General features: G+C 46.5%; 1 protein-coding gene and 2 non-coding genes across 4 annotated transcripts in view; 1 reads left to right on the top strand and 2 right to left on the bottom strand.

Moving 5' to 3' along the window:
• Positions 1-469: 469 nt before the first annotated feature.
• The window catches only part of LOC102411643 (desmoplakin), a 43,944-nt gene continuing 20,165 nt past the window's right edge, over positions 470-24,248 (bottom strand). The window contains exons 7-24 of one of the 2 annotated variants that reach the window (XM_006044771.4): positions 23,276-23,437; positions 22,444-22,548; positions 20,935-21,030; positions 20,490-20,615; positions 19,795-19,947; positions 18,509-18,663; positions 17,221-17,347; positions 16,246-16,447; positions 15,639-15,865; positions 14,809-14,975; positions 14,241-14,379; positions 13,064-13,257; positions 11,270-11,432; positions 10,102-10,185; positions 9,420-9,527; positions 8,727-8,825; positions 5,435-7,729; positions 470-4,456 (exon numbers count right to left, since the gene is read on the bottom strand). In XM_006044771.4, coding sequence (XP_006044833.2) covers positions 1,196-4,456; positions 5,435-7,729; positions 8,727-8,825; positions 9,420-9,527; positions 10,102-10,185; positions 11,270-11,432; positions 13,064-13,257; positions 14,241-14,379; positions 14,809-14,975; positions 15,639-15,865; positions 16,246-16,447; positions 17,221-17,347; positions 18,509-18,663; positions 19,795-19,947; positions 20,490-20,615; positions 20,935-21,030; positions 22,444-22,548; positions 23,276-23,437 — 7,863 coding nt within the window. In that variant the 3' untranslated portion in view covers positions 470-1,195. The remainder of the gene's footprint in view (positions 4,457-5,434; positions 7,730-8,726; positions 8,826-9,419; positions 9,528-10,101; positions 10,186-11,269; positions 11,433-13,063; positions 13,258-14,240; positions 14,380-14,808; positions 14,976-15,638; positions 15,866-16,245; positions 16,448-17,220; positions 17,348-18,508; positions 18,664-19,794; positions 19,948-20,489; positions 20,616-20,934; positions 21,031-22,443; positions 22,549-23,275; positions 23,438-24,248) is intronic. The other variant, XM_006044772.4, reaches the window with a different exon arrangement.
• Positions 9,944-10,045, bottom strand: LOC112583054. Its single transcript, XR_003107417.2, has one exon. It is a non-coding gene; the product is annotated as a U6 spliceosomal RNA (small nuclear RNA).
• On the top strand, positions 21,247-21,319 carry TRNAE-UUC. Its single transcript has one exon. It is a non-coding gene; the product is annotated as a tRNA-Glu (tRNA).

Below are 24,248 nucleotides of genomic sequence, written 5' to 3'. Positions count from 1 at the left end.
CTGGTTCACAGATTCAAAATCAATTCTTTCCTCTTAGGGGACAAAAATGCAACCATGTAGTTTAAGGCTACCCAAAATGGAATCTTAGCCACTTCATGTTTTTAAAGGGTATGACCGTGAATTAGCCTATGTTATTCACTGCCCAGAATAAACTAGAAGTGTGTGCAGACCTCCGACCTGGCCTCTACACAGGCTTCTTTCTGATACTCTATCTAGTACAGAAATCTTGAAAAAACTACCTTCAGAAGACCAACTTCTAACAAGAATTCAGAACTAACACAGCTTTTTAATGGTCTTTCATATTGAATCTGGGTCTCCTGCATTGCAGGCAGACTCTTTACCACCTGAACCACTAAGGGAGCCTAAGAGGTATTTAGTGAACAGTTTTAGGCATATTTTACAATAAACAAAAACCTTCTGCTAAATGCCCTTGTGTGTATGAACATATCATGAAATAAAAACGCAAAACTTCAAACATTTAAAACTTTATTGCTGGAATAGCAAACTTCATAAAGACACCTTTTGAAAGTACACAGACAATGACAAGCAAAATAAACAGGAAACTTTGATAGAAGAAAAGCAAAGATTGTTACTATCATGCATATACAGTCAAGCTAATACCAAACCAAACAGGTACACTGAAGAGTATATGGGGTCATGGGTCATGCAATCCAAGGAGACTTATTCCAAACATTTGAGTTTCAGAGGGCTTCTTTTTTTTGGGGGGGTGGGGGGTGGGGGTGGGGGGAGTAGGGTAATTTCCTCCTAATACATAAAATAGAAATATTTAGATGAGAAGCAGACTGATGACTATAAGGTCAATTTTATTTTCTTCTCCAAGCATAGAAATCTGAATTATTGGCCAAAAGAAGTTCAAGAAGCAGTGATCAAAAATCTAAACACAGAAGAGAGGAAACAAACTCTAGATTCAATCTGTGCTATCCTTATAACCAACTACTGCTACTTCATAGATACTACATCCAGTGTATTGCATTAGTTCCGATGAACTAAGAAGATAAAAAGCCAGAACAGCCTCTGCTATGTATTTCCGCCCCCCTCCCCTTGGCTACGTTTTCTTAAGCCTAAAAAGTTCTATCACTATCCCACAAGCACGAGGTTTGCTTTTTCTATTACTGAATACAGTGAAAATCCATATAAACGAGCGCCGAGGTCTAGCCACCTTTCCTACTGACCACTAGTGCCCAATCGAGCTGCTGCTAAAGGAGTAGGAGTAAGAGTAGGAGGAGTTCCCTGTGGCATCGAAGCTTCCTCTCCGGGACCCACTGCGGGAGCCGGAGCGGGACCCAGAGCGGGACCCAGAGCGGGAGCCAGAGCGGGAGCCCGGGGCAGAGGACATGTTGTAGGGGCTAGGCAAGCCCTTGGAGGACACAGAGGCGGCCTCCAGCAGGCGCAGGCCAGTGACGTCTTCCACCATGGAGCGGTTGATGGCATCCTTGTAGGATATTTTCAGCTTGGTTTTGGGGCAGGTCAGGATCTTGCCGTAGGTGCTGGTGTCTTGCAGCCTCTGAGCTGCCCGGCCGTCGATGTACCCCTTCCTGATGGCTTCCTCCGTGCTTATCCTCCCTTGTACTTCGGGGTCCACCAGGCCCCCCGTGAGGTACTGGAACTCCAGGAAGCGCTGGCCGGCCTCATAGGGAAGCCACTTTTCCTTCACTGCCTCTGCCGCCGACATCTTCTTCTTGCCCTTCACTCCTTCAAAGCCAATGAAGGCTTTCTGAGCGGGCTTCAGCCTGGTGGCCATATCCTGGTCAATCAGGCCCTGGGAGACCGCATCCTGGAGAGACAGCTTCTGGCCCGTGGTTGGGTGGATGATGCCGCCCGTGCAGGCCTGAGCCTCCAAAAGCCGCTGCCCGCTGATGCTGTCAACGATGCCCCGCTCTATCCCTTCCGAAATGGAGATCTTCTCCAGGTTTTCCGTGTCAAAGATGGCTGCGATGGGGCTGGACTCTTCCAGGGGCTCAGACAGGGAGCTGCTCCTGATGGTTAAATTCCTGACGCTGGAGATGGTGGAGATCTTACTGATGGTCTCATGTCGGGAGCTGCCAAAGACATCATCGCTGAGGCCACCCCCGGGGCTGCTGCCACCGCCCACGCTGCCGCCCACACCACCACCCACACCGTTCTTCAAGGAGATCATATCTGCGAACTGAGTGAGGCTGAGGCTGCCGGACCGGTACTGCTCGAAGAACTTCCTGTCGATGAGGCCCTTGTCAATAGTGTCTTGGATGTCGTACTGACTGCCCGTCTTCCTGTCCACCAGGACCACCCGAGTGGAGCCGTCCGAGCCGGTGATGGTTATTTCCTCCCACTCGCACTCCTGCTCACACAGTTCTTTGAAGGTGTCGTAGTCTATGAGGCCCTTCTTGTAGGCCTCCTGCACCGACATCTCCTTGTTGGTTTCCGGGTCCACGATGACCACTCTGCGCTTCCTGAGGGTGTTCTTCTGGGAGGTCTGCACCTGTTTCTTCTTCTCTTTCAGGGGAAGGAGACACAGGCCAGTTTCTTCGTCTTTGATGCACCTTTCTTTCAGCTGCAGATATGTAAGGTTTTCTTCAGTGTTCGGGTCAAAGAAGCCTTTGGTATCGTCACTCGGATCCGAGAGAATCTCACTGAGCTCCTCGTTGAAGTAGCCCCTCTTGTAGGCGATGTTGACAGGCAGGCGATGGCTCTCCTTCGGGTCGATGATCCCACCGGTTGCAATCTGCGCTTCCAGCAGGCGGATGCCATGGCCCTTTTCAATGAGCTCCTTGTTCATGGCTTGGAACAAGGAGATGATGTTTCCGGTCTCAGGGTCATTGTACCCGGTGACGGCTCGTTCCGCAGACAAGAGCTTCTCCTTGAACTCGATGCCCACCAGGCCCCGTTTGTAGGCTTCTTCCACCGGTAACCTCAAGTTGCTCACGGGATCCACAATGAAGCCAGTTGCCGCCTGTGCTTCCAGCAGCTCCAGGGCGGTGCCGGGGCGGACCAAGCCAATTTTCATGGCCTCGTAGATGCCAAGCTTCTGTTTCGTGGTCTCGTTGTAGATGCCCGCGATGCAGCTTGAACCCTGGAGGAAGTCCTTAATTCTCTCACCAACCTCATCGTAAGAAATCTGACCCGACTCCAGTTCATTGACAGTGGACGGTCTCAATATACCAGAGTCGACCAGCTCAGAGACGGTCACGGGCTGTCTGATTCCTTGGAAGGACATACTTCTTTTCTGTACTGACAGCAGGAGCAGCCCAGTGTGCGGTTCAATTCTGCACCTCTCCCTCAGCTGCATGTAACTGACCTTCTTTTTGGTGACTGGATCCACGAAGTTCTTCTGACTATCCCGGGGGTCGTTCAGGGAACGATACAGATCTCTGTCAATCAACCCGCGGGCCAAGGCCACATCTTTTGGCAAAAAGACGCTGTTCACGGGGTCCACCACGCCCCCCGAAGCAATCTGGGCTTCCAGCAGACGCATTCCGGTCTCTCGATCAATCAGATTTTTCTTGATGGCCTCTGACACAGACACGGTCTTGCCGGAAAATGGGTCATCGAAGCCAGTGATGGCTTTCTCCGCCGTATATATCTGCTGGCGGTCATCGAAGTCGATGAGGTCCCGTGCAATGGCATTGTCCACCGTCAGCTTCTCGTTCCTGTGGGGGTCGATTATACCACCCGTGGCTGCCTGGGCTTCCAGGAGCATGACTGTGGATTCTGGGGTGATCAACTTCTTTCTCTTGGCCTCCACCAAGGAGTACTTTTCCTTCGGGGAAGCGGAGGCCCCAGCGATGGCTCCCGCTCCCCGGAGGAAAGGTTGGATCTCAGAAGCAACTTCCTCCACGGACTTCTTCCCCTTCAGCAGCTTGTCCAGGGTCGCCTTGTCGATCAGTTGGCACTCGTACAGCTGCATGGCTGTCACCTTCTTCCTCAGCCCGTCAAACACCAGCTTGGAGGAGTCCACGGACCACTCGTACTCGGTCTGGGTCTCACGGTGGGACCCATAGGGGCGCTGCTTGAGCCTGTCGATCTCCCTCTGCAGCCGGCAGCGCTCTGTCTCCAGCTGGGACTGCGTCTCCCGGCTGGAGTCCTCCAGCTTCCGCCGGCACCTCTCCTCGATCCGCTTGATCTCCGCCTGCAGCCTTTCAATCTCGCTCCGCAGGCTGTTCTTCTCTCTCTCGCTCTTCTCTCGCTCCGACTCGATCTTCCTGATGGCCTCCTCCTTGCGGGAGTACTGCGTCTTCCACTGGTTCAGGTCATTCTGGATCTGCTGTTTCTCACACTCCAGGCGCTGCTTCAGCCTGCTTTCCGCCTCCAGAGTCGTCTTGGCGCGACTCAGCTCCTCCTCCAGCCTCTGCAGCCTGGCCTTGTCTTGTTCCAGGACTTTGATTTTCACCAGGAGGCTCTCCCTCTCCTGCACCACCTGAGTGCACTGATTCTTGGATTCCTGAATCCTATTAGATGCCTAAAATGCAAAAAGAAAGAAATGGAAAAAAAAAAATAATAATAATGGTTTCATCATATCATAGGACCTCTTTTCCTGTTATTTATACAACATATAGTTACTTATTTGCCCTTTCCCTCTTTCCTTAGTTGTACTGTTATTTTATCTTACAAGTTTGTGGAAAAAAAAAATCTGTACATATACATTGCCACTTTGATAAATGGCTTCTATACTTACTATACTTTTCCATAGGAGATTCGAGCAGTTGTATACCTGGTTTACTCTTAATAGTAATTATGGTTTGAACAAATATGCGAATTTTTTTCCAGGTTATCACACCGGCTGTACCTACATGCCACCTGTTACAGCTATATCGATGTGTTTAATAAAGCTATACAGATCTATGGACTCATCCACCCCCCCACCCCCAGCCCCACACAAATATTGTTTACAGAAGTCAAACATGTTAGAAGTTAAAGAAGTGTTAAAATTAGGGGTTAAAAGAAAAGCCAAACAAAAAGAAACATATTAGGGCCAGGATGAAAAGAGCATAGACTAATGCATGCAGAAAAAATCATGAAAAGCAAGCAAGAAAAAGTGATTTAAAAATTGCGCAGAAAGCGTGCAATTTAACATGGCTGAAAAAGCCCTTTAACGTGGCTTTTATTTAGGAAGATTTTAACTACAAACGCAGGTCGCAGCTCACAAAGTAAGAGCCACCGTCTTCTAGAAAACAGAGTGGAACATCAAGAGGAAGAGATGTCAGGTCTTACACCCGGTGGAAGGTTCTAAAGGTGGAGCCAGCGTGGGTTACACAGAGAACACAGGTGAGAGAAGAGACGGGCCAACCGCACCACAATCAGTCCACCGCGGGTCTGATGAGGACAGACAACAGCAAAGAGAAAACGTGAGACGGCTGCAAGCCTCCAGCCCGGCGGAGAGGTCCGCGGAGGGGATTAGTGAAGCGGCAACAAGCGGCGATCAAATATTTGTGAATACCTCTAAGGCCTGCTTTTGGAATCTCTCAATTTCCTGTCTCAAGTTTTCCCTCTCTCTCTGTAAATCGTTAATCAGGCCCTGCAGCTCCAGCGTGCGGTTGTTGCTGATCTGCAGCTGGTTCCGGAGCTCCGCGATGGTGGCGTTCTTGTCGTGGTCCGCCTCGCTGCGGCCCCGCTGGAGGTCGTCGTACTCCAGCCGGAGCTGGCGGAGCTCCTCCTCCAGCATCAGGTGCTCCTTGGTGAGGCTCTCGGTCAGTGACTGCAGCCGCTCGATCTCGATCTTGCTCTCGTTCAGGCTGCGGCTCTTGTCCTCGATGGCCTTCTGGAAGTGCTCGTTGCGCGTCTGCGCCTGCCTGACGCTCTCCTGCTCCTGCAGCAGCTGCCGCCGCAGGGCCTCAACCTCAGAGGCCAGCCTCCGCAGCTCGTCCTGGGTCCTCTGTTTCTCCCGCAGGTGGCCATCCAGCGCATCCCGCTGCTGCCGCAGCTCGTCCTCGCTCCGCTTCTTCACGATGGACGCCTGCTCCAGCTGCTGGGTCAGGCTGGTGACCTTGATCGCCTGCTCCTTCAGGGTCCTCCGCATGCCCTCCAGCTCCTCCTCCAGCTTCTTCCTCTTAGAGGAGTCCTCGGAGGCTGCCCTCTTCAGCCTGGCCAACTCCTCCTCCGCCTTCTGTTTCTGCAGCTGCAGCTCCTTCAGGGAGGTCTGGAAGCGGGCGATGTCCTGGTCCCGGACGGTCCTCTCCTGGGACACCCGCTCATAGTCCAGCCTCAGGCGCAGCAGCTCCTGTTCTTGCACCTTCAGCTTGCTGATGGTCTCCGTGGCGCTGCTGTGAGCTTTCTGCAGCTCGCCCTGCGCCCTCTGCAGCCTGGCGTTTTCATCCTCCAGGCACTTCCTCTGGCTGGCTTCCGTCTCGATCAGCTGCTTCAACCTGTCGATCTCCTTGTTTTTGTCCTGGATCGTCTTGGCGGCCTCGTCCAGAGACTGCTTGTACCTGGCGCTCTCTTCCGTCCGCATCTGCGTCACCTGCCTCAGCTCAACCTCCAGCTGCTGTTTCCGCTGCGACATCTCCAAGCCGGTGGCCTTCTGCTGCTGGACGTTCTCTTCAACCCTCCTGAGGGTCTCCGTGTTCTGGGCCAGAGTGTTCTTCAGCCTCTTGACTTCTTCCGAGAGGCTCCGGTTTTCCCTGGTGAGGGTGTCTATCTGGGCCCGGTAGCCGCTGGTGTCCTCTTCCTTTTGCAGGGTGAGCTGGTGGATGGTCGTCTTGGTGATGTTGATCTCCGTCTCGAATTGGTTCTTTAAGCTGATGATTTCCTCGTCGTAATTGGCCCTGACCTTAGCCAGTTCATTTTCATATTCCCAGCGGCGCTTGGCCTCCTCCTGGAACTCAGTTTTGAGTCTTTCGATCTCCTTGTTTTTGTCCTGGATGGTCTTGGCCGCCTCCTCCAGGGACTGCTTGTGCCTGGCATTGTCCTCGGAGCGCTGCTGGATGACCTGCTTCAGCTCTATCTCCAGGTGCTGCTTCTTCTGCAGCATCTCGGAGCCACAGGCCTTCTGCTGCAGGGCGTCCTCCTCAGCCCGCCTCCGCTGCTCCGTGGTCTGCAGGATGCTGTCGTTGAGACGGACGATCTCCTCCTTCAGATCTCGGTTCTCCCTCGAGAGTCTATCGAGCTGGTTGCGGAGGTTTTTAGAATCATCCTCTTTCTGCATGGATATCTCTTTGATGGTAGTCTTGGTGATGTTAATCTCTGTTTCATACTTGTTCCTTAAATTACTCATCTCCTCATTATAGTGGTTTCTTACCTTTGCCAGCTCATTTTCATATTCTCTCTTCCGGGCACCCTCCTCTTGCAGCAGCACTCTCAACCTCTCTATCTCGAACTCCTTCTCCTTGATGGCCTTCTCAGACTCCATCTTCTGCCAGCCGAGGCTCTCCTTCTCGTTCTGCCGTGCTTTCTGCAGCTGGTCGTAGTCGCTCTTCTGCTGGTCAAACCTGTCCTCCACAGCCTTTCTCCTGCGCTTCTCATCCTCGATCTCGTACGTCAGCCGGGTGATCTTCTCGTTGAGTTCTTTGATCTGCCCGTAGCACTTGTCTAGGTTTTGCTTGGCCGACTTGCCGTCCAGCTCGGCCTGTCTCTTCAGCTCCTCCAGGCTCACGAGCTTAGCTTTGAACTGGGAGCACTCCGCCTGGTATTTCTGCAGGTTCTGATCCAGGAATTTGTTCTTATTGCAATTCTCCGAATTGGCGTCTCGGGCCAGCCTAAGCTCCTCTTCCAGAACTTCGATCTTGGTATTTTTCAGCTGTGGAAGGGAAATCAGAGAAGGTGTTGAAAGAAACATACCTCGACATTGTAAGAAAGAAGTGGTACTTCCTCCCCAGCAGACCCATGTGCTTTCTTCACTTCTTGGTACACAACTACACACGCACACACAAACAAGCACATAAAGCGTGCTACAAGGCAAAAGCTAGGAGGCAAAAACATTCCAGAAACCCCTACTCTCGTCATTCTTCCATCGGGCGCTTGCATGGTCTTAGTAAGGGACCTATCCTCTTTGAGTTTCGGCTTCCTTCAATATCTACAAATGAAGGAATTTCTTTCAAGACCAAAAGCTTATGATTTCCTAAATTACTGTCCTTAATTTCCAGACATAAAGTAAGTTTCCATATAAACTCAGCACGAGCATTAGAAATGAGAAGTAAATTCAACAATCACCTGACGTGAAAAATTCAAATCCAGCGAGTCCTGGGTGTTCTTCTTAATTTAACACAAAGAAATACAGCTAATTCCTTGACCAAACGTTAAATGAAATTCCTGGGGGTCTTGGCAAAGTAAAATGGCTATAATTTTGAAAATATGACCTCAGTCCACTTCTTGCAGTGAACTGGAGAACAGGACTGATACCTGGTTTATGAACGAACTGTATTCTACTATTTAGAGGAAATACAGCTTCACCAAGGAATACCCATGTTAAGATGAGGCAGTGGAAAAAAAATGGGCATGTATACACTGCTATTTTTAAAATGGATAACCAACAAGGACCTGCTGTACAGCACATGGAACTCTGCTCCATGTTATGCGGCATCCGGGAAGGGAGGAGGCCTTGGGGGAGAAAAGGTACATGTATACGTATGGCTGAGTCCCTTCACTGTTCATGTGAAACTATCACAACATTGTTTGCTAATTGGCTGTACCCCAATGCAAAAGAAAAAGTTAATAAAAACCCAACAAGGCAGTAATAATTAAGTTCCATTCTATTTTCTTTTCAATCGTCCATGGAAATAAAGTGAGTAGATTACCTTCAGATCTTCCAAACTCTTCAGCATCTCACTTAAGAATCTGTAATAGTCTCCAGACCTTGTAAGAAGCTCTATGTACCGAGCATGCATATCTGCAGCCTTGGAGGAAAGATAAGCAAGGACCGGTCAATGACATTGCTTTCAAAAGAAGTCCTATGCAAGCTGACCAATTCTGTTTCTAAAACAATCCAATAGTGAAATTATAACTTAGAGAGTGAATTCCCTTTTTTCATCTGTGCTAATTCCAAAATCCAATAAAACAATAAACTGCAATAAAACGAAGGGCCTAAAACCATGCATTTTATCCTCATCCCTCTAGGGTATGCCCCCTAAACCCTCTGATATGGGGGATGCTCTCTGATTATCTTTGAGAGGAAGCTGTCTTTAGAAATTGACTAGATATTTTCCACTTTTTAAATGTCTCCCTCAATAAACCCTGAGTTTAAGCCCGGTTTCTGCAGACAGTCTAATGTATAAATAGACCCAGACTTCTCACTGATCATTTCCTAAAATGCATCTTATACTGATGATTTACACTAGAGAGAGGATAACCTATTAAACCGTTTTGAATGGAAACCCTCCCTATAGCAAGAGATGAATTCAGGGAGGGTGGGGAAGACAGGAAGGGGACAGGGAAGAAAGAAGATGCAGACGGAGGGGCAGGCTCTCAGAGAGAAGTAATAACGTATCCACCTCTTGCAGGATCACCCCAGAAGGAGACTGAATCACAGTTCTCTTGATAGGGATACTCAGCAGAGTTTCCAGTCCTGAGGTGTACGATGCCAGCTGCAGTTCATAATCCTGCAGAATAATGACGTTTCAGAAAAACATACGCAACCGACTTAAAAGGAGTCACTGGCAGCTACAATTCCAGTTTTAAATCACCACGCTGGACTTCCGATGTCCAACCCCAAAGGCCATAACGTGCTGCCAGTGTCCAAGCATCCTACGATAGTATTAAACCAGCGGCTCATCTTTATAAGCTAAACGGAGACCTCTGCACCACCACCAGTCTAAAGATGAAGACCAGCCCACTGCCGCAGATACTGCCGGTGTATAATGACTTCAAGCTAATGGATCATAAGTGTTTATGGTTTGATCAGGAGAGAATACACAAAAGCCATAATTGCTGTCCTCAAGAAGTTTATCATCTTTAAAGAAAGATGATGTCTTACATCAGAAAATAATGTAGTCAATAATGTTCTTTTTTAATAAAAAAAAACACAGAACACTTCATGAATTCGCATGTCATCCTTGCACAGGGCTGGGCTGATTGTCTTTGTATGATTCCCATTTTAATATACATGCTGCCAAAGCAAACACCGTTCATAATATTCTTGATGAAACACAAACAGGCTTTCTGAAACCAACATACCTTAATTGAATTTGCACAAAGTTCAGCAATTTTTTGTACTTCTTCTGCTTTGTCTCGTTTGCCACTTATCTCACTGTGCAAGTTCTACACAGAAAAGAAAATATTTACAAATGTTAAAGTGTACACATATTTTAAAATAAACGTTTTTTTCACTCTTTAACCATTGTTCTTTGTCTCCCCGCTCCCCCCGCCAGGTTAAGACCTGTTCTGACCCCATAGTCTCACAGTTAAACCTCAGGAGATGAGTATGTTTTCTATTCAAAAAATAGAAGGAAGATCTTCAACTTCTTATGATCTAAGAGGTTACTATCTAGTCAGCACTCTTTTCTGGTCCTGTTAACTCAATTTGTAAAGATACTTTACTACAACATAACATTATTTCTATGTTCATAATTGCATTTCTTTGTAAATACCTCAACTGCTTTTCCTCTGGGCTTTATTTAAGCATTCCCCAAATGGACTAGTGGTGTTAAAGATTTATCATTTCATGAAAAGATACACACACCCCTATGTTCATAAGGGCACTATTTATAATAGGGAAGAAATGGAAACAGCCTAATATTCATCAGCAGACGAATGGATAAGGAAGATAAGGTGTATATACACAAGGGAGTATTGCTCAGCCGTAAAAAAAAACAAATGAAATAATGCCATCTGCAGCAACATGGATGGACCAAGAGATTTTCATACTAAGTGAAGTAAGTCAGAAAGAAAAAGAGACAAATACCATATAATGTCACGTATATGTGCAATCTCAAATATGACACAAATGAATTTATCTACGAAATAAAATAGACTTATAGACATAGAGAACAGACCTGTGGGTGCTGAGTGTGTGTGTTGGTGGGAGACAGAGACTGGGAATCTGGGATTAGCAGATGCAGACTTCTATACATAGAATGGAAAAACAACATGCCCTACTGTATAGCATAGGAAACTATATTCAATATCTCATAATAAACCATAATGAGAAAGAATGTATATTTATGTATAACTGAATCACTTTGCTGTACAGCCGAAACTAATACAACAGTGTAAACGAACTATACTTCAATAAAATACATTTTTTAAAAAACTTATCACTTTAAACCTCAACACTGCTATGAAAACCAGAGGAAAATACAGCTTATACCCAGTGAAATCTATGCAGTGACAAATCTGCTTATACCTTCTGCTCATTCAAAAATCTCATGACCGTGTTGGAATCTCCAAACTTCATGGATTCTAAGCTATCCTGGCGGCGTTTGGCATCATAGAGCCATTTGCAGAAAGTCTGATAGTTATCACGGTAATTCCTCAGTTGCTTGATTTGTTTCTCCAGGTCCCATAATCTGGTGAAAATAAGAGATAATAAAATTATCAGAGCGTTGCTGCTGCTGCTGCTAAGCTGCTTCAGTCGTGTCCGACCCCGTGCGACCCCATAGATAGCATTGCTGCTGCTCTGCAAAAGTATTTAACACAGAGTTAGTGGATGACCCAGCAATGCCACGGGGCCCACACTCAAGAAAACATACATCCACACAAAACATACATCCACACAAAACATACATCCACACTAAGGTAACATGTGAACGCTCGCAGCAGCACTTCGTGATGGCCAGAAACTGGGAACAGCCCAGACACACATCCAGTGATGGAAGAGCCAACAAAATGTGGCTTAGCCATACGATGCAATATTATACAGTCAGAAAAAAGAGGTGAAGCACGGACATGAGCTACGCCGGGGGTGAACCTGGGAAATGTTATGCTAAATGAAAAAAAAAATCAACAGTCACAAAGGACCACATATCATATCTTTCCATTTATATGAAATACCCAGAATAGGCAAATCTATAGAGACGGCAAGTACAGTGGTGGTTGTTTGGGGCTGGAGGGTTGGGAGGAAACAGGGCAAAGTGCCAGTGGGCACAAGGTGTTTTGTTTCTGGCCATGCCACGCAGATGCGGGATCTTAGTTCCTTGTGAGTGTGAGTGAAGAGGGAGTGAAAGTTGCTCAGTCGTGTCTGAGTCTCTGCGACCCCATGGACTACAGAATCCATGGAATTCTCCAGGCCAAAATACTGGAGTGGGGAGCCTTTTCCTTTTCCAGGGGATCTTCCCAACCCAGGGATTGAATCCACGTCTCCCACATTGCAGGCAGATTCTCTACCAGCTGAGCCACAAGGGAAGCCCTTAGTTCCCTAACCAGGGATCAAACCTGTGCCCCCTGCAGTGGAAGTGCCGAGTCTTAACCGCTACACAACCAGGGAAGTCGTCAAGGTTTCTTTTTTAGGGTGATGAAAATGTTCCAAACTCGGAATGTGGTGATGGTTACACATTCTGAACTTACTAAAAACAACTGAATTGTATACTTTCAGTTGTGAATTGAAAGTGAATTGCATGGCGTGTGAATTATATATCAGTAGAGATGTTTCTAGGAGCTGTTTTCAGGAGATGTTTTCAAATCCTCATTTGCAGTAAGGCATTTCTTTCGTATTAAATATAAGATTTAATTTTCACTAAATTTTGGAGAATGCTCCCTCAGAGTCACTACTCCTTCTAACAAATGGTCATAACAGGAGTTTAGGGGGCACAGCAGAGCGTGATAAACAGCTTCCCTTATTTCCCTGTGAGCCTGGAGGGTACCTGACATAAGTGAGTTTGAGCCTGGCTACTGGGCTGAGGTCTCTTCCACTCCCAGCAAAGCTGCCAGTGTGCGAAGAGGGCACCTAGGAAGCCGAATTGACACACGAACAAGACCACTGGCCTCTTGTTTTAGATTCTGGCCAAGCCACAGGGCATACAGGATTTCAGTTCCCCAACCAGGGATCGAACCTACACCCCCTGCACTGGAAGCACAGAGTCTTAAACACTGGACCACCAGGGCAGCCTCCAGAACCATTATTTTCTTTAGTGATGACTTCAAGTGCCATTATATTGGGAACAACCAAACGGGCAGAAAGCATGGGAGGAGTCTGGCACACCTGTAGTCTATCTGCTTGTCGATTCTCTGCCAGCGATCTGTCAGCTGGGTGACCTTTTCGCTGAACTTGCCCAGGTCCAGGTCATACAGTGGATACTGCTGTGAAGTCTGGGAGTGGATCTGCTGGGCCTTCTGCAGTTCAGTCTTCATGGTGGCCAACAAGGACTTCTTCAAGTTCAAGTCATTTTTAATTTTCTGTCACAGCAGAAAAAAATAAAAAAGTACAAATTAACCTCATCCCCACTTGATGCTACACTGCAAGGAAAATATCTTTAAAGACTGCATTTCCTAATATTTGTGCTAATGACATAGTTCTTTGTGCTAACTCAAGAAAAAAAAATTTTGAAAAAAACTGATGTGTAAATCAGTTTAAGGAATGCTACATATCACACTCCATTCCATTCCTGGAAAATTATAAAATCTATTAATATATTTAGGCTTCCCAGGTGGCATAGCATTAAAGAATCTGCCAGCCAATGCAGGAGATGCAAGAGATACATGTTCGATCCTGGGTTGGGAAGATCCCCTGAAGAAGGAAATGGCAACCCACTCCAGTATCCTTGCCTGGGAAATCCCGTGGACAGAGGAGCCTGGTGGGCTACAGTCCACGGGATCACAGAGTTGGACATGACTGAGCACACACACACATTAATATATTTAATATCATATCTCAGGCTCTGAGAAGTGCTACCGTACTAGGCTCAGCTGCTAACTCATGCTACACTCTTTATGACCCCAGGGACTGTAGCTCGCCAGGCTCCTCTGTCCATGAAACTTCCCAGCAAGAATTCTGGAGTGGGTTGCCATTTCCTTCTCCAGGGATCTTCTCGACCCAGGGATCAAACCTGAGTCTCCTGTGGCTCTTGCACTGTGGGCAGATTCTTTACCGCTGAGGCATTGGGGAAGCCCATCCCAGCACTACAGTACCAGCTGAACTAGGCTTAACTCGCATTCCCCAGGCTAATCTCACTACAAATGACCTTCTCAGGTAGGTCCTGCCAACGTGCTCTGGACCACAGCGTTCTGAGGATAACAGCTGATGTCAGCCACGTGTGGCCAACAAAATCCAGTAATCCTCAAAAGTCATGAAGACATAGCGAAGCTTTATCACTGGGGACTGAGTATTCCTGCATTTTTTCCGAAATAAACCGGGCCGCTGTTAAAACTCCTCTTATTACCTTGAGTCCACAGCGGTAAGCCTCCACTTTATCCAGATCCAGGCACACGGTCTCCTCTTCCGTAAGTCTGGCCTCATAAACCTTCAACATGTCTTCTGTCTGGAGAATGGCCTGCAGGAGGGCTCTCACAGCGCACAAACTGTCAGGAGCCAAAGAGGCAGATAAAATTGCCAATGACACAATTAGACTTTGGCTCTTGCCACTCTTCATAAAAGGGAACGATGTTAAAACAGAGAAAAATTGATTTTGCTTATTTTAGAAACAGCACAGCAATGCATTCCCCTCCCCCACTTTCATGATTCAGAACACCACTTTGCAGTAATGGAAGAATTCTAAGCTCTGGCCTGAAGAGGCTGCCTTGGTTAGAAGAGACACCGGAGTTCAGAACAGTGGGACTGGCGCCCTAGGCTGGAGGATCCTCTCCCAGAAGTACAGAAAATGTGAGTTCCTCATGAAAAGACAAACCACAGGCAACGGCTCCAGCAACCAGCACATAAAGCAAATGCAGCCTCACAAAATGAAGCTTGAGAAAAGCCGAGCATCTGACGTCAGTGTCAGTCATGTTTACCTATTTAAGTAGCCGTCCGTCACGCCGTTGATATTTTCCAGTTTCTGAAACAATCCAAATACCTCATTCTGCAAATAGCAGTATTTTTCCGAACCTCTGAAGTTGGCTAGCATGTCCTTCAGCTGGTTAAGAACTTGAGCAATGGCTTGAGCATCATTCTGTATGCTCTGTCCAGAAAGAAGGAAAGTGCCTTTGATTTAGCTGTATGCCTGTCACCATCATTCTTGCCCTCAAAAAGCCCACAAAATGTGAATGATTCCCTTCCTGTCCTTCATCAGGGAGGCCTTACCAGCAATGGGTCAATCAACCCTCTTCCTTAGAAAGTACACCTCAGACATTCTAATGCTATGCCCAGGCCTGGCTGAGCAGAAGGAATGACTGAGCCTGACGCCGAAGCACCTGGGCTGCAGTCCCAGATCCACGGCTCTTACACCCACTCCCCCAACCAAATCTCTCCACGTCCATTTCCTGTTTGCAAAGGATATCATTCTACCTGTCTAACCCACATCATACGCTGTCTTGGGCAGAAGCCAAATTCATGCTTGTGAAAACTTAGGAAATCTACAAAGTACTATATGGCAGAAAAGGAAGAACACGCAGCCTGATTCAGCAACGCATTATCTAACAGCAAAGACAGTTTAATCCCCAACCTGGTATTGTTCAACAAATTTGGAAGCATGGGAAAAGAAAAAGGAAGTCGGGCCAGAAGACTTTTATTGAAAACGAAGGTTTTCAAACCTAAAAATGTTTAAACCAGGAGGTTTTTTCCATTAGTTCTCAGTTAAATATAAATATACCTTGAATCAAGCAAAATAATAACAAGCGCCTACCTTGAGCTCGTTTATTTTCACTGTGATGTGGTGGGAAGACCCCTGATCTGCCAGAAGGATGTTCTTCAGGGCCATCCTGCTCTCACAGAGCTCCATCTGCCGGCGTATCTTCTGGAGCTCTATCAACATCCACGCTTCTTGCTTGTCATTTTCTCTGTTGGTTTCAATTACTTTATTGTGGTTGACATCTTGGCAGGTCCCACGGTGAGTGATTTCAGTTGTGGTTACTGTAAAAATGTTAGGACCACAAAAATCAGAGAATTCCCGGCAAGAAGGGTGCGAGGCCTCAAGAAAACAGCTAGGCTGCATGAGAGTGTTGCTACTGCCTTGAATTGGGTTCTGAAAACTTAGCATCTTTTTCTTTCTTTTTGAACTTTTTATTGTGTATTGGGGTACAGTCGATTAACAATGTTGTGATAATTAATAGCTTCAGGTGAACAGCAAAGGAACTTAGCCATACATATACATGTATCCATTCTCCTCCAACCTAAATGACTTTTGAAATGTGATCTTTCAAAGAAGTGATTCCAAAACTAAGGCAAACTATGTCCTTTCTTTCGAAAACTGCACGTATGGTGGCTGCAAAGAGAGAGGGCTCCGAACCAACCTGTCTGGTGCTGGGGGTAGCCGGGCAGCTGTATGACCAGGGTCTGGTAGTGCTTCTGGGCGTCTGTGAACTGGGTCTGCATCTTCCGCTTGTCGTCGTCTCCGAACATCTCCGAGCCCTGGCTGTTCCTGATGAACTCTTGGTAATGTAGCTCGAGGTCAGAGATGGTCTTCATGTAGTCTTCCTGCCTCATGGTTTTCAGCTGGAAATAAACCCAGCAGAGGTGTTTCTGGCGGCCCCACACAGTGGCCAAGGGGAGTCTGCTGGGAAACGCAGCATGCTGGGGGCAGTGGGGGGTGGAGGGTGTGGCCTGAGGCATCGCCCCTCAAGGACCCATTAAGACAGAAGAGGTCTCTGAGGATTTAGACCTTGCTCCTGAGAACCACAGCAGCGAGTTGTCAATTTTTTTCTTCCTATGAGATTTTCTTCTCCAAAGGAAACAGGACGCAGAAACCCCAAGAGTCAAGTGGATCACAGCAAAGCTGCTCTAAGAAGAGTGAAGGGGAGGCCCCAGACTTACCCTCCCTGCGTCCACCCTGTCCTCTTGGAGGACCTCTCCCCCTGAGGTTCTTGGACCACAATCTGAAAACTACCGGTCTAGGGTAGCTAATGCTTTGGATTCCAAGAATCCTACCCTACCATTTACTTCTGCGCTATCCAGTCAATAATTATGACCTCATTTTCCATTATGTCTATTAAGGAGAAGGGGACCCAGAGGATCACAGGACCACATGCCTTTGCCACAGGGACTTCTGGCTTGTTGGGTAACTTTAATTAGTCCTCTGTCTGGTAAGCAGCCCGGTGCCATTCCTCCCATCTGTGTTGGATGAACTACAACCTCTAAGGAAGGCTCAGTTGACTCTTTTGCTGACCCCAAAAGCATCAGCTGCACAGCTAGGTTTGTCTGGTAGAAACTGCAGTGCGGGGAGTGGCTGGGCAGCCCCTCTGGGCAGCGAGTGGGTCCTGAGGACCTACCTTGGCGATGGTCATGGCCTTGATCTTCTCAATATCGATCATGCAGTAGTGCCAGGACACCAGGCTCTTCATGTTGATGTAGAGCTGGTTCCACAGGGCCAGGATGGCTTCATAGTACTGCTCGATCCTAGGAGGCACAAGGGAAAACATGCGGGCCTGGTTCTCCCAGTTCATCCCAAAGGGGAAACCTGGCCCCATGGCACAGAAAGCTCAAAGGAGAACTAACAGAGCAACGGGCACATGGACATCTGCAAAACATCAGCATTTCAGTAAGGACTTCCCCGGCGGCTCAGCGGTGAAGGATCCGCCCGCAATGCAGCAGACTCAGGCTTGATCCCTGATCGGGAAGATCCCTTGGAGAAGGAAATGGCAACCCACTCCAGTATTCTTGCCTGGGAAATCCCATGGACACAGGAGCCTGGTGGGCTACAGTTCATGGGGTTGCAAAAGAGGCGGACACAACTTAGCAAGTAAACAACAACAACATTTCGATGGATTTGGACCAATACCCGAAAGTATACTCTCAGTGACCGACATGGGTTTAGATACACTGGAATCATCTTGGTTGAAACACGCAGTACAGTTTGGGGTGGTTGGGTTATTTGACAGCAGCTTTTTAATTGATAGAGGTCTGACTCCATGCATGCTGGCAGGAAGAAATGGGTCTCGGGTCATAGAAATCTGATGGCTTCTGGGGTTTGGAAATATTCCTTGGGCTATGCTCACCCCACCTTGAATGGGCTGAAGATTTCCTTTATAAAACATTTGGAAGAATCTGCCCTGGACAACCTGTCAAGCGAATGTTCCAGCTACTTACTGATGGCCCAAACGTTTCTGTGAAATGTTTAGCCACATATTCTATTTGTGGCTGCATGTCAGATTGTGTGTGTGTGCATTCAGTTGCTCAGTCGTGTTCAACTCTTTGTGACACCATGGACTGTCCATGAGATTCTCCAGGCAAGGACACTGGAGTGGGTTGCCTTTCCCTTCTCCAATATGTCAGACTATCGATTGCCTAAAAGGAGGAAGAATTTTGAAACCATGCCTTTCAAGTGCATGGTCAAGATGAGTTCCTCTACTGTCAAACTTTCTTTTTCATCTTCCAATGATAAGTACAGTATCTTCAACATAAAACCTCAAGACAAGGTAAAGGGACCTTCCCCAGATCGCACTTTGGGGCAGGCGACAGCAGGTGTGGAGCGGTGTGTCTCCGCATTTGTACCGGGGTCGGCCGCACTTTTCCCCACCCGTGTCCACATCACAGCCAGCCAGAACTTGAACTACGTACTTGCTCGAGAGGTCCACGGCCAGAGGGTTGGGCGGAGGGATGATGAGGCCCACGGAGGGCACGAGCATGTCCACGCCCCCCGGGCCAGTCACGTACCACTTGCTCCGCTCATTGTTGTCTTTCAGGATACATTCGTCCCCTTTGTGGACAATTTTCTGCAAGGCAAGCAGCACCGTGTTTTGGCTTGATCCACAGGCCCACATTTGTATCTTTTTGCTCAAAAAACAGAAGCAGCCACAAGGACAACATGCAAAGTGTTGCAGCTTTCAAACACTTAATTGCTCCTCCATTCAAGCTGACCTTGACACAACCCAACAGAACTGATGCTTTAAATACAACAGGTGAGTCTACAAGGTGTATCTGAAGGGATTTAGGAGGAGTGACTTTCCAGGAGACAGCCAGGGGAGTCCCCCAGTGAAGTGATAAATCCTTTTATAAAGCAAAAATTCACCCCCTGACTTTTCCACACTTGTGAGTTTTTGTTTCATATAGTAGATTTCAGTGTGTGGACATCACATCTCATTCACTTGTTAAAATTTTTAAATAAAAACAAAAAATTTCTGGTATCAGGTCCCCAGAAAAACAACTTTCTAAATTAACTCCAACATCTAAATTGCTTCTTTTCTAAATCAACTAGATAGCTTCTTAAAATGGGTAAATTAAGATATCTGTCTTAACTATTAATGTAACAAGTTTGACAAGTAGGTATTTCAATCTCCATTTTGAGTTCTTCCTTCTCTCCAGCCAAGTTCTAAAACCATTTCTGCATGGTATAATAAACTCCATTGTTTTATAACATTCATCTCATCAACTAGCCACATTTTCATTTATTAAATCCTCCATAATTTTTATAAGAAAACAGAGTGGTGGGAATTTCATAAAAACTTGCTAAAATGGAGCCATCTTTCCATATAAAAGTTTGTATTGACCATAGAGCCTACAGAACCAACGTGTTCATTTAATACATAAAATCCACAATGACATTCCCTTTACATGCAGCACAGTGGCCATGTATCTTGTTTGCTTTTAATCTCAGAAGAAAAGAAGTCTTAAGCCTTAAAACAGAATTAGTTTAAAAATACTTATTGTCCTACTTATTGATAATTATCACATGATTCAGAACAAAATCACTCCATTCTTTCAACAGCTTACCCTTTGTATACAAAAGAAAGACATTTACTAGGGTGCTCCCTGAAACCTAAATTCAGTTCTGCTCTCTCGATGGACAGAAATCCACCCATAGAGAAAGGGAACACTTTGGCAGCATTCTGAGTAACAGCACACACCTGGTCCTGCTTGTAGTCACAGAGAGCCCTGAGAATGATGGGTTTATTGCTTCTGTAGTCCGGGTTACGCGGTTTCAGCTGCACAATCTTCTTGGACTTGTTTACCAAGCTCTGCACCTGGCGCTTGTATTCAAGGATTTTCTCCCGTTCTTTCTGCAATTGCAAATAAAACCACCCTTGAACGTACATACTCTCTGAAAATTAGGTGAGATCTTGAAATGGCGTTCCTGTAGCTATCGTGACAACACAAATTTGACTCTGCTGTAGTTGCATTAGCTGTAAAAAGCCACCCATTCATTTGTGTGCAGGGACCACGGGTACCTTTCCTAAGAAGCCACTACAGAGGCAACACGGCCATGAATTAGGGGGGTGGGAAAGCATATCACTGTGTGAGAGGACTATGCTGATAACATGTGACGTATGCTTTTCCAAAGGGATCTTCATGTTAGGTCATCAGCGTTCTCTCCCGTTTTGTTTAGAGCAATGGTAACTACTCAAGCAGAAGTAATCTGCAACAGTAGCTAAGCACGCAGAGAAATGTATTTGAGAAAAGCCACTGAAAGTGAAGATATGGTTTGCTTGAGCTTTGAGCACTCACTGCTCTGCAGAGCAACACAAATCCAAACAGCAGTCTGAATCCATGGGTGGGTGCGTTTGTTTTATTCCCAGGAAAGGGCTTGCATCTGAGACGCTACCTCCAGCTCCTTGATCTGCTCCAGCAGGCGCTGCAGGGGCGTGTTCTTGTCACAAGGGTACTTCTTCCTGATGGAGTCTTGGAGACCCTTCAGGTAGGCTTCCGTCGACTGAGCCTCTTCAAAAAACTGTGAAGGACGGGGGTGACTCCATGTCAGTTAAAAGCAACTGAACACGCAGCATCACCTAGTACTTCAACTTGCAGGAGTATCTTCCCTACAAGTCTATCTGACAGGTGGTTAAAGGAAAAGATTAGAGCAGAAACTTACAGGAGAGCACGAGACTATCAGAAAGACTGGTGACCCGTCTACGCTCCTCTAAGCTAAACCCCAACAAATAGTATTTATGCAATATTGTAAATACTGTTTTCAGTGCTTTTTCAAACACATTCAAAAGAGAAGGCATCAAGACCCAAAAGACAGTTAAATGGTTGCTAAGGATAAAAACCTGAAAGTAGGCAGCGTTTTCTTTGAGATGAACATCAATGCATTTGGTGATCTGAAGAATCCAGCTCCACTGGGTCTGCAGGGTGTCCATATAGGCCTGAAACAAGAGAACAGCAGCCGTGTCTCCACCACCCAGCCGTGGAGAGGCATCCATCAATCTGCAGATGGGTGAGCCTCAGTGAGAAGTATGAAGCAGTTTTTTAAATCTAATTCCAAATCAAGTAAAGTTTTTTTCTAAAAACTGAAACTAGAATTTCCCAACAGGAACCTTTTGGTATGGTAGAAATTAAATTTTAAGACCAATTTTGGAAATTCCCTGGTGGTCCACTGGTTAGGACTCAGCGCTTTCACTGCTGTGGCCCCAGGTTCAATCCCTGGTCAGGAAACTAAGATCCTGTAAGCTGTGCAGTTAAAAAAAAGACCTAGTTTTAACAAATGGGTATCCTTACAAGTATTAGTTAAAATATTCATCCAAATGACATAGCTCCTGACCAATTATAACAGACCAGTCAGAACAAGGATAAATCGGGGGCATCAAGTCCTATTCCTGTTTAGCTGTTAGATCATGGGGAGGTTCAAGGAGAAACGGAGCAGGACCCTATGGTCCGTGCCCCCACCCCCTCGCCCATGTCCTCAAACTGCCTTTTGTCTGTGGAAAAACTTGACCCAAACAATGAGCTTACTCAGAGAAGTGAGAAACAAAGGAATATGGTCCAACATGACTAAACATTAATAGTTTAGTCATTAAGCAAAGTCAAGGATCTTTGGTTCCTCCTCAAGGACTATATCCTGTGAGTTGTCCTGTACATACTGAAACCCACACCAGGTGGAAGAAGTTATCTACATGATGACTAGACTGTAGCCATGACATAAGCTGCTGCAATTCTGAGAACTGGCCTCAAATAAATGTGAACAAACCGATCCTGAAACTAAAGACTAACTGTACTTAAGAGCATCAAGATGACACCAGTCATCACTGCATGACTAATTTTGAGATGACTATCAGAGCTGACTGTGCTATTTCTGCATATAGCCCCTCCCACCGTCCATAAAAGCTCTTGCCCACTGATTGTCAGTAGAGGGAGTCAGCCTTTGGACAAGGAGTCTGCCTTGAGCACATCCCACAGATCACAGTCTAGGACAGAGGTCAGCAAACTACAACTCAAGGGCCATATCTGGCCCACTACTTGCATTTATAAATAAAGTTTTATTGGCAAACAGCCACATTCATTCAGTTACATGTTGCTACAGTTGCTTTCACACGACAGTGGCAGAGTTAATTTCAACAAAGACTAAATGGCCTGTCAGTCTAAAATATTATATTTTTTGATTCTTTCCAGAAAAGGTTTGCCAATCCCTGGTCTAGGGTGTTAATTAATAAACTTGCATGGCTTTGCAATGGGCAAAAACTATTCATTTGTATAGTCTTTTTTGTTTCTTGGACAGTCTTATTTTTTGAAAAGTGTCCCCTTTCTTCCCCTGATAAAAATATAAATCTCATGAAACCCACCTCAATTTTGTCTGACGCTGGATGTTGATTAAGGACAAGTTGGTCACTTTCTTGTTTAAGCTTATTGAGCTCTTTCTCCTTAACCTCCAGCTGACTCATCCGTATCTGTGAATGAAAGAGAAGCAAATCCTTTAGAGTAAGTCACTGGCAGCTTTCCATCCCTCCCACCATCCTTAGAGGAATCAAATACAAAACTGCATCTTGGAAATGAACAATGCCAGGGAACTGTGTGATGTGTTCCTCAAGAACTGTAGCATTTTTAAGACCAGAAAGGATGCCTGAGATCCAGTATGTGGCTGAGGCCAGACAGGTGACATGTCTCATCCGAATTCACACAGGAAGTGACAGAGTCACAACACATACTTGTCATTGTGATTCAGCCCCTAGGTCGTGTCCAGCTCTTTGTGACCCCACGGACTAGCCAGCCAGGCTCCTCTGTCCATGGGATTCTCCAGGCGAGGATACTGGAGTCGGTTGCCATTTCCTTCTCCAGGGGATTTTCACGACCCAGGGATCAAACCCAGGTCTCCTGCATTTCAGGCAGATTCTTTACCACTGAGCCACCTGGGAAGCCCACAACACACACTGAGACTGTCTACTTCTCAGGTCTAAGCCACCACGTTCTTCACTGTACACTCAGGGATATCTGACTGAACTACCTCACTCCTCTGTCTTCTGAGATGCTAAGCACCGCACTGCCCATCTTAAGTCACTGAAAAGCCTTCAGAAAGGAATGGTTTTTCACGATCTCTCCACCAAGGCTGAATGACAGCTGGCCAATTAAATGATTACAAATGCGTCCATCACCGCCGCACGACCCCTGGGGGCTTACCGAGAAGGCCTCCTGCTTCTGAGCGATGTTGGTGTTCCTGTCGCTCCAGTCATACAGCAGCTCCTCCTCCTCACAGTCGTTGATCCACATGATCTCACGGGACGTGGCCTGGATGATGTTCTGCAGCTGCCGCAGGTGGTCCATCCTCTCGAAGGACGCTTTCTGCACAGGACGGTCAAAGCGGCATTAGGACAATATGCAGATGAACCGTGCTCCCTGCAGACGCCACAGGTAAACCCTGGCTGGTTCCTTTCACCAACAAAAATCCCAAGAACCAGTCAAATGTTCATCTCTTGCATTCAGTGATCAGCCGGGAGGTAGAAAGGACCCACCCAAACTTAGGAACAAGGGGACAATTTTAGATACAATGAACTAGCTTGATCCAGATGGGTCTGGATTCATACACTGATGTTTGGCTTCACTAATTAGTTTTGGACTATAAAGAGAAAACAGATTCTTAAAAAGATAAATCAAGCTCCCTTTGCCCTCTCCAATGTCCCCGAAATTCAAAGTGTCATCACCTTGGAAAATAGCTGTGTTGCCACTAGCCATGTTATTTAAATAGTATCATGGCCAACAGGGAAACACTGGAAAAGTGGAGACAGGGTGACTCAAATAGGCAGAAGAATAGAAATCTCTCTTTTCACGAGTCAAGGAATTGATTCCGTTTTTCATAAAACGGTAAGGATGGTCTGGAAAATCTCTCTCTAAAGAAAACAAGTCTTATTTTTGCTTATATTTGGTAAAAAGGCTGCAGTTCACAAGTGGAAAAGCTTTATGGCTTTAACTGCAAGTATTTAACAAGGGCTATTGACGGGACCCTAAGTACTGTCTTCAGAAAAAATTCTTTTAAAATTCCTTTATAAAGAAAACAGCAGCAGAAATGAAATTAGCACCTGCAAGTCCCTCATATACTTCCACGTGCTTCCAGAGTCCTTGAGGATAGCGCCAAGCAGGTGCTTTAATCCCCAGG

This window comes from Bubalus bubalis, chromosome 2, assembly GCF_019923935.1.
Source record: "Bubalus bubalis isolate 160015118507 breed Murrah chromosome 2, NDDB_SH_1, whole genome shotgun sequence".
Taxonomy (NCBI): Eukaryota; Metazoa; Chordata; class Mammalia; order Artiodactyla; family Bovidae; genus Bubalus; species Bubalus bubalis.
The sequence above is the reverse complement of the archived record's forward strand: the minus strand, read 5'-3'. Positions and strand labels throughout refer to the sequence as shown.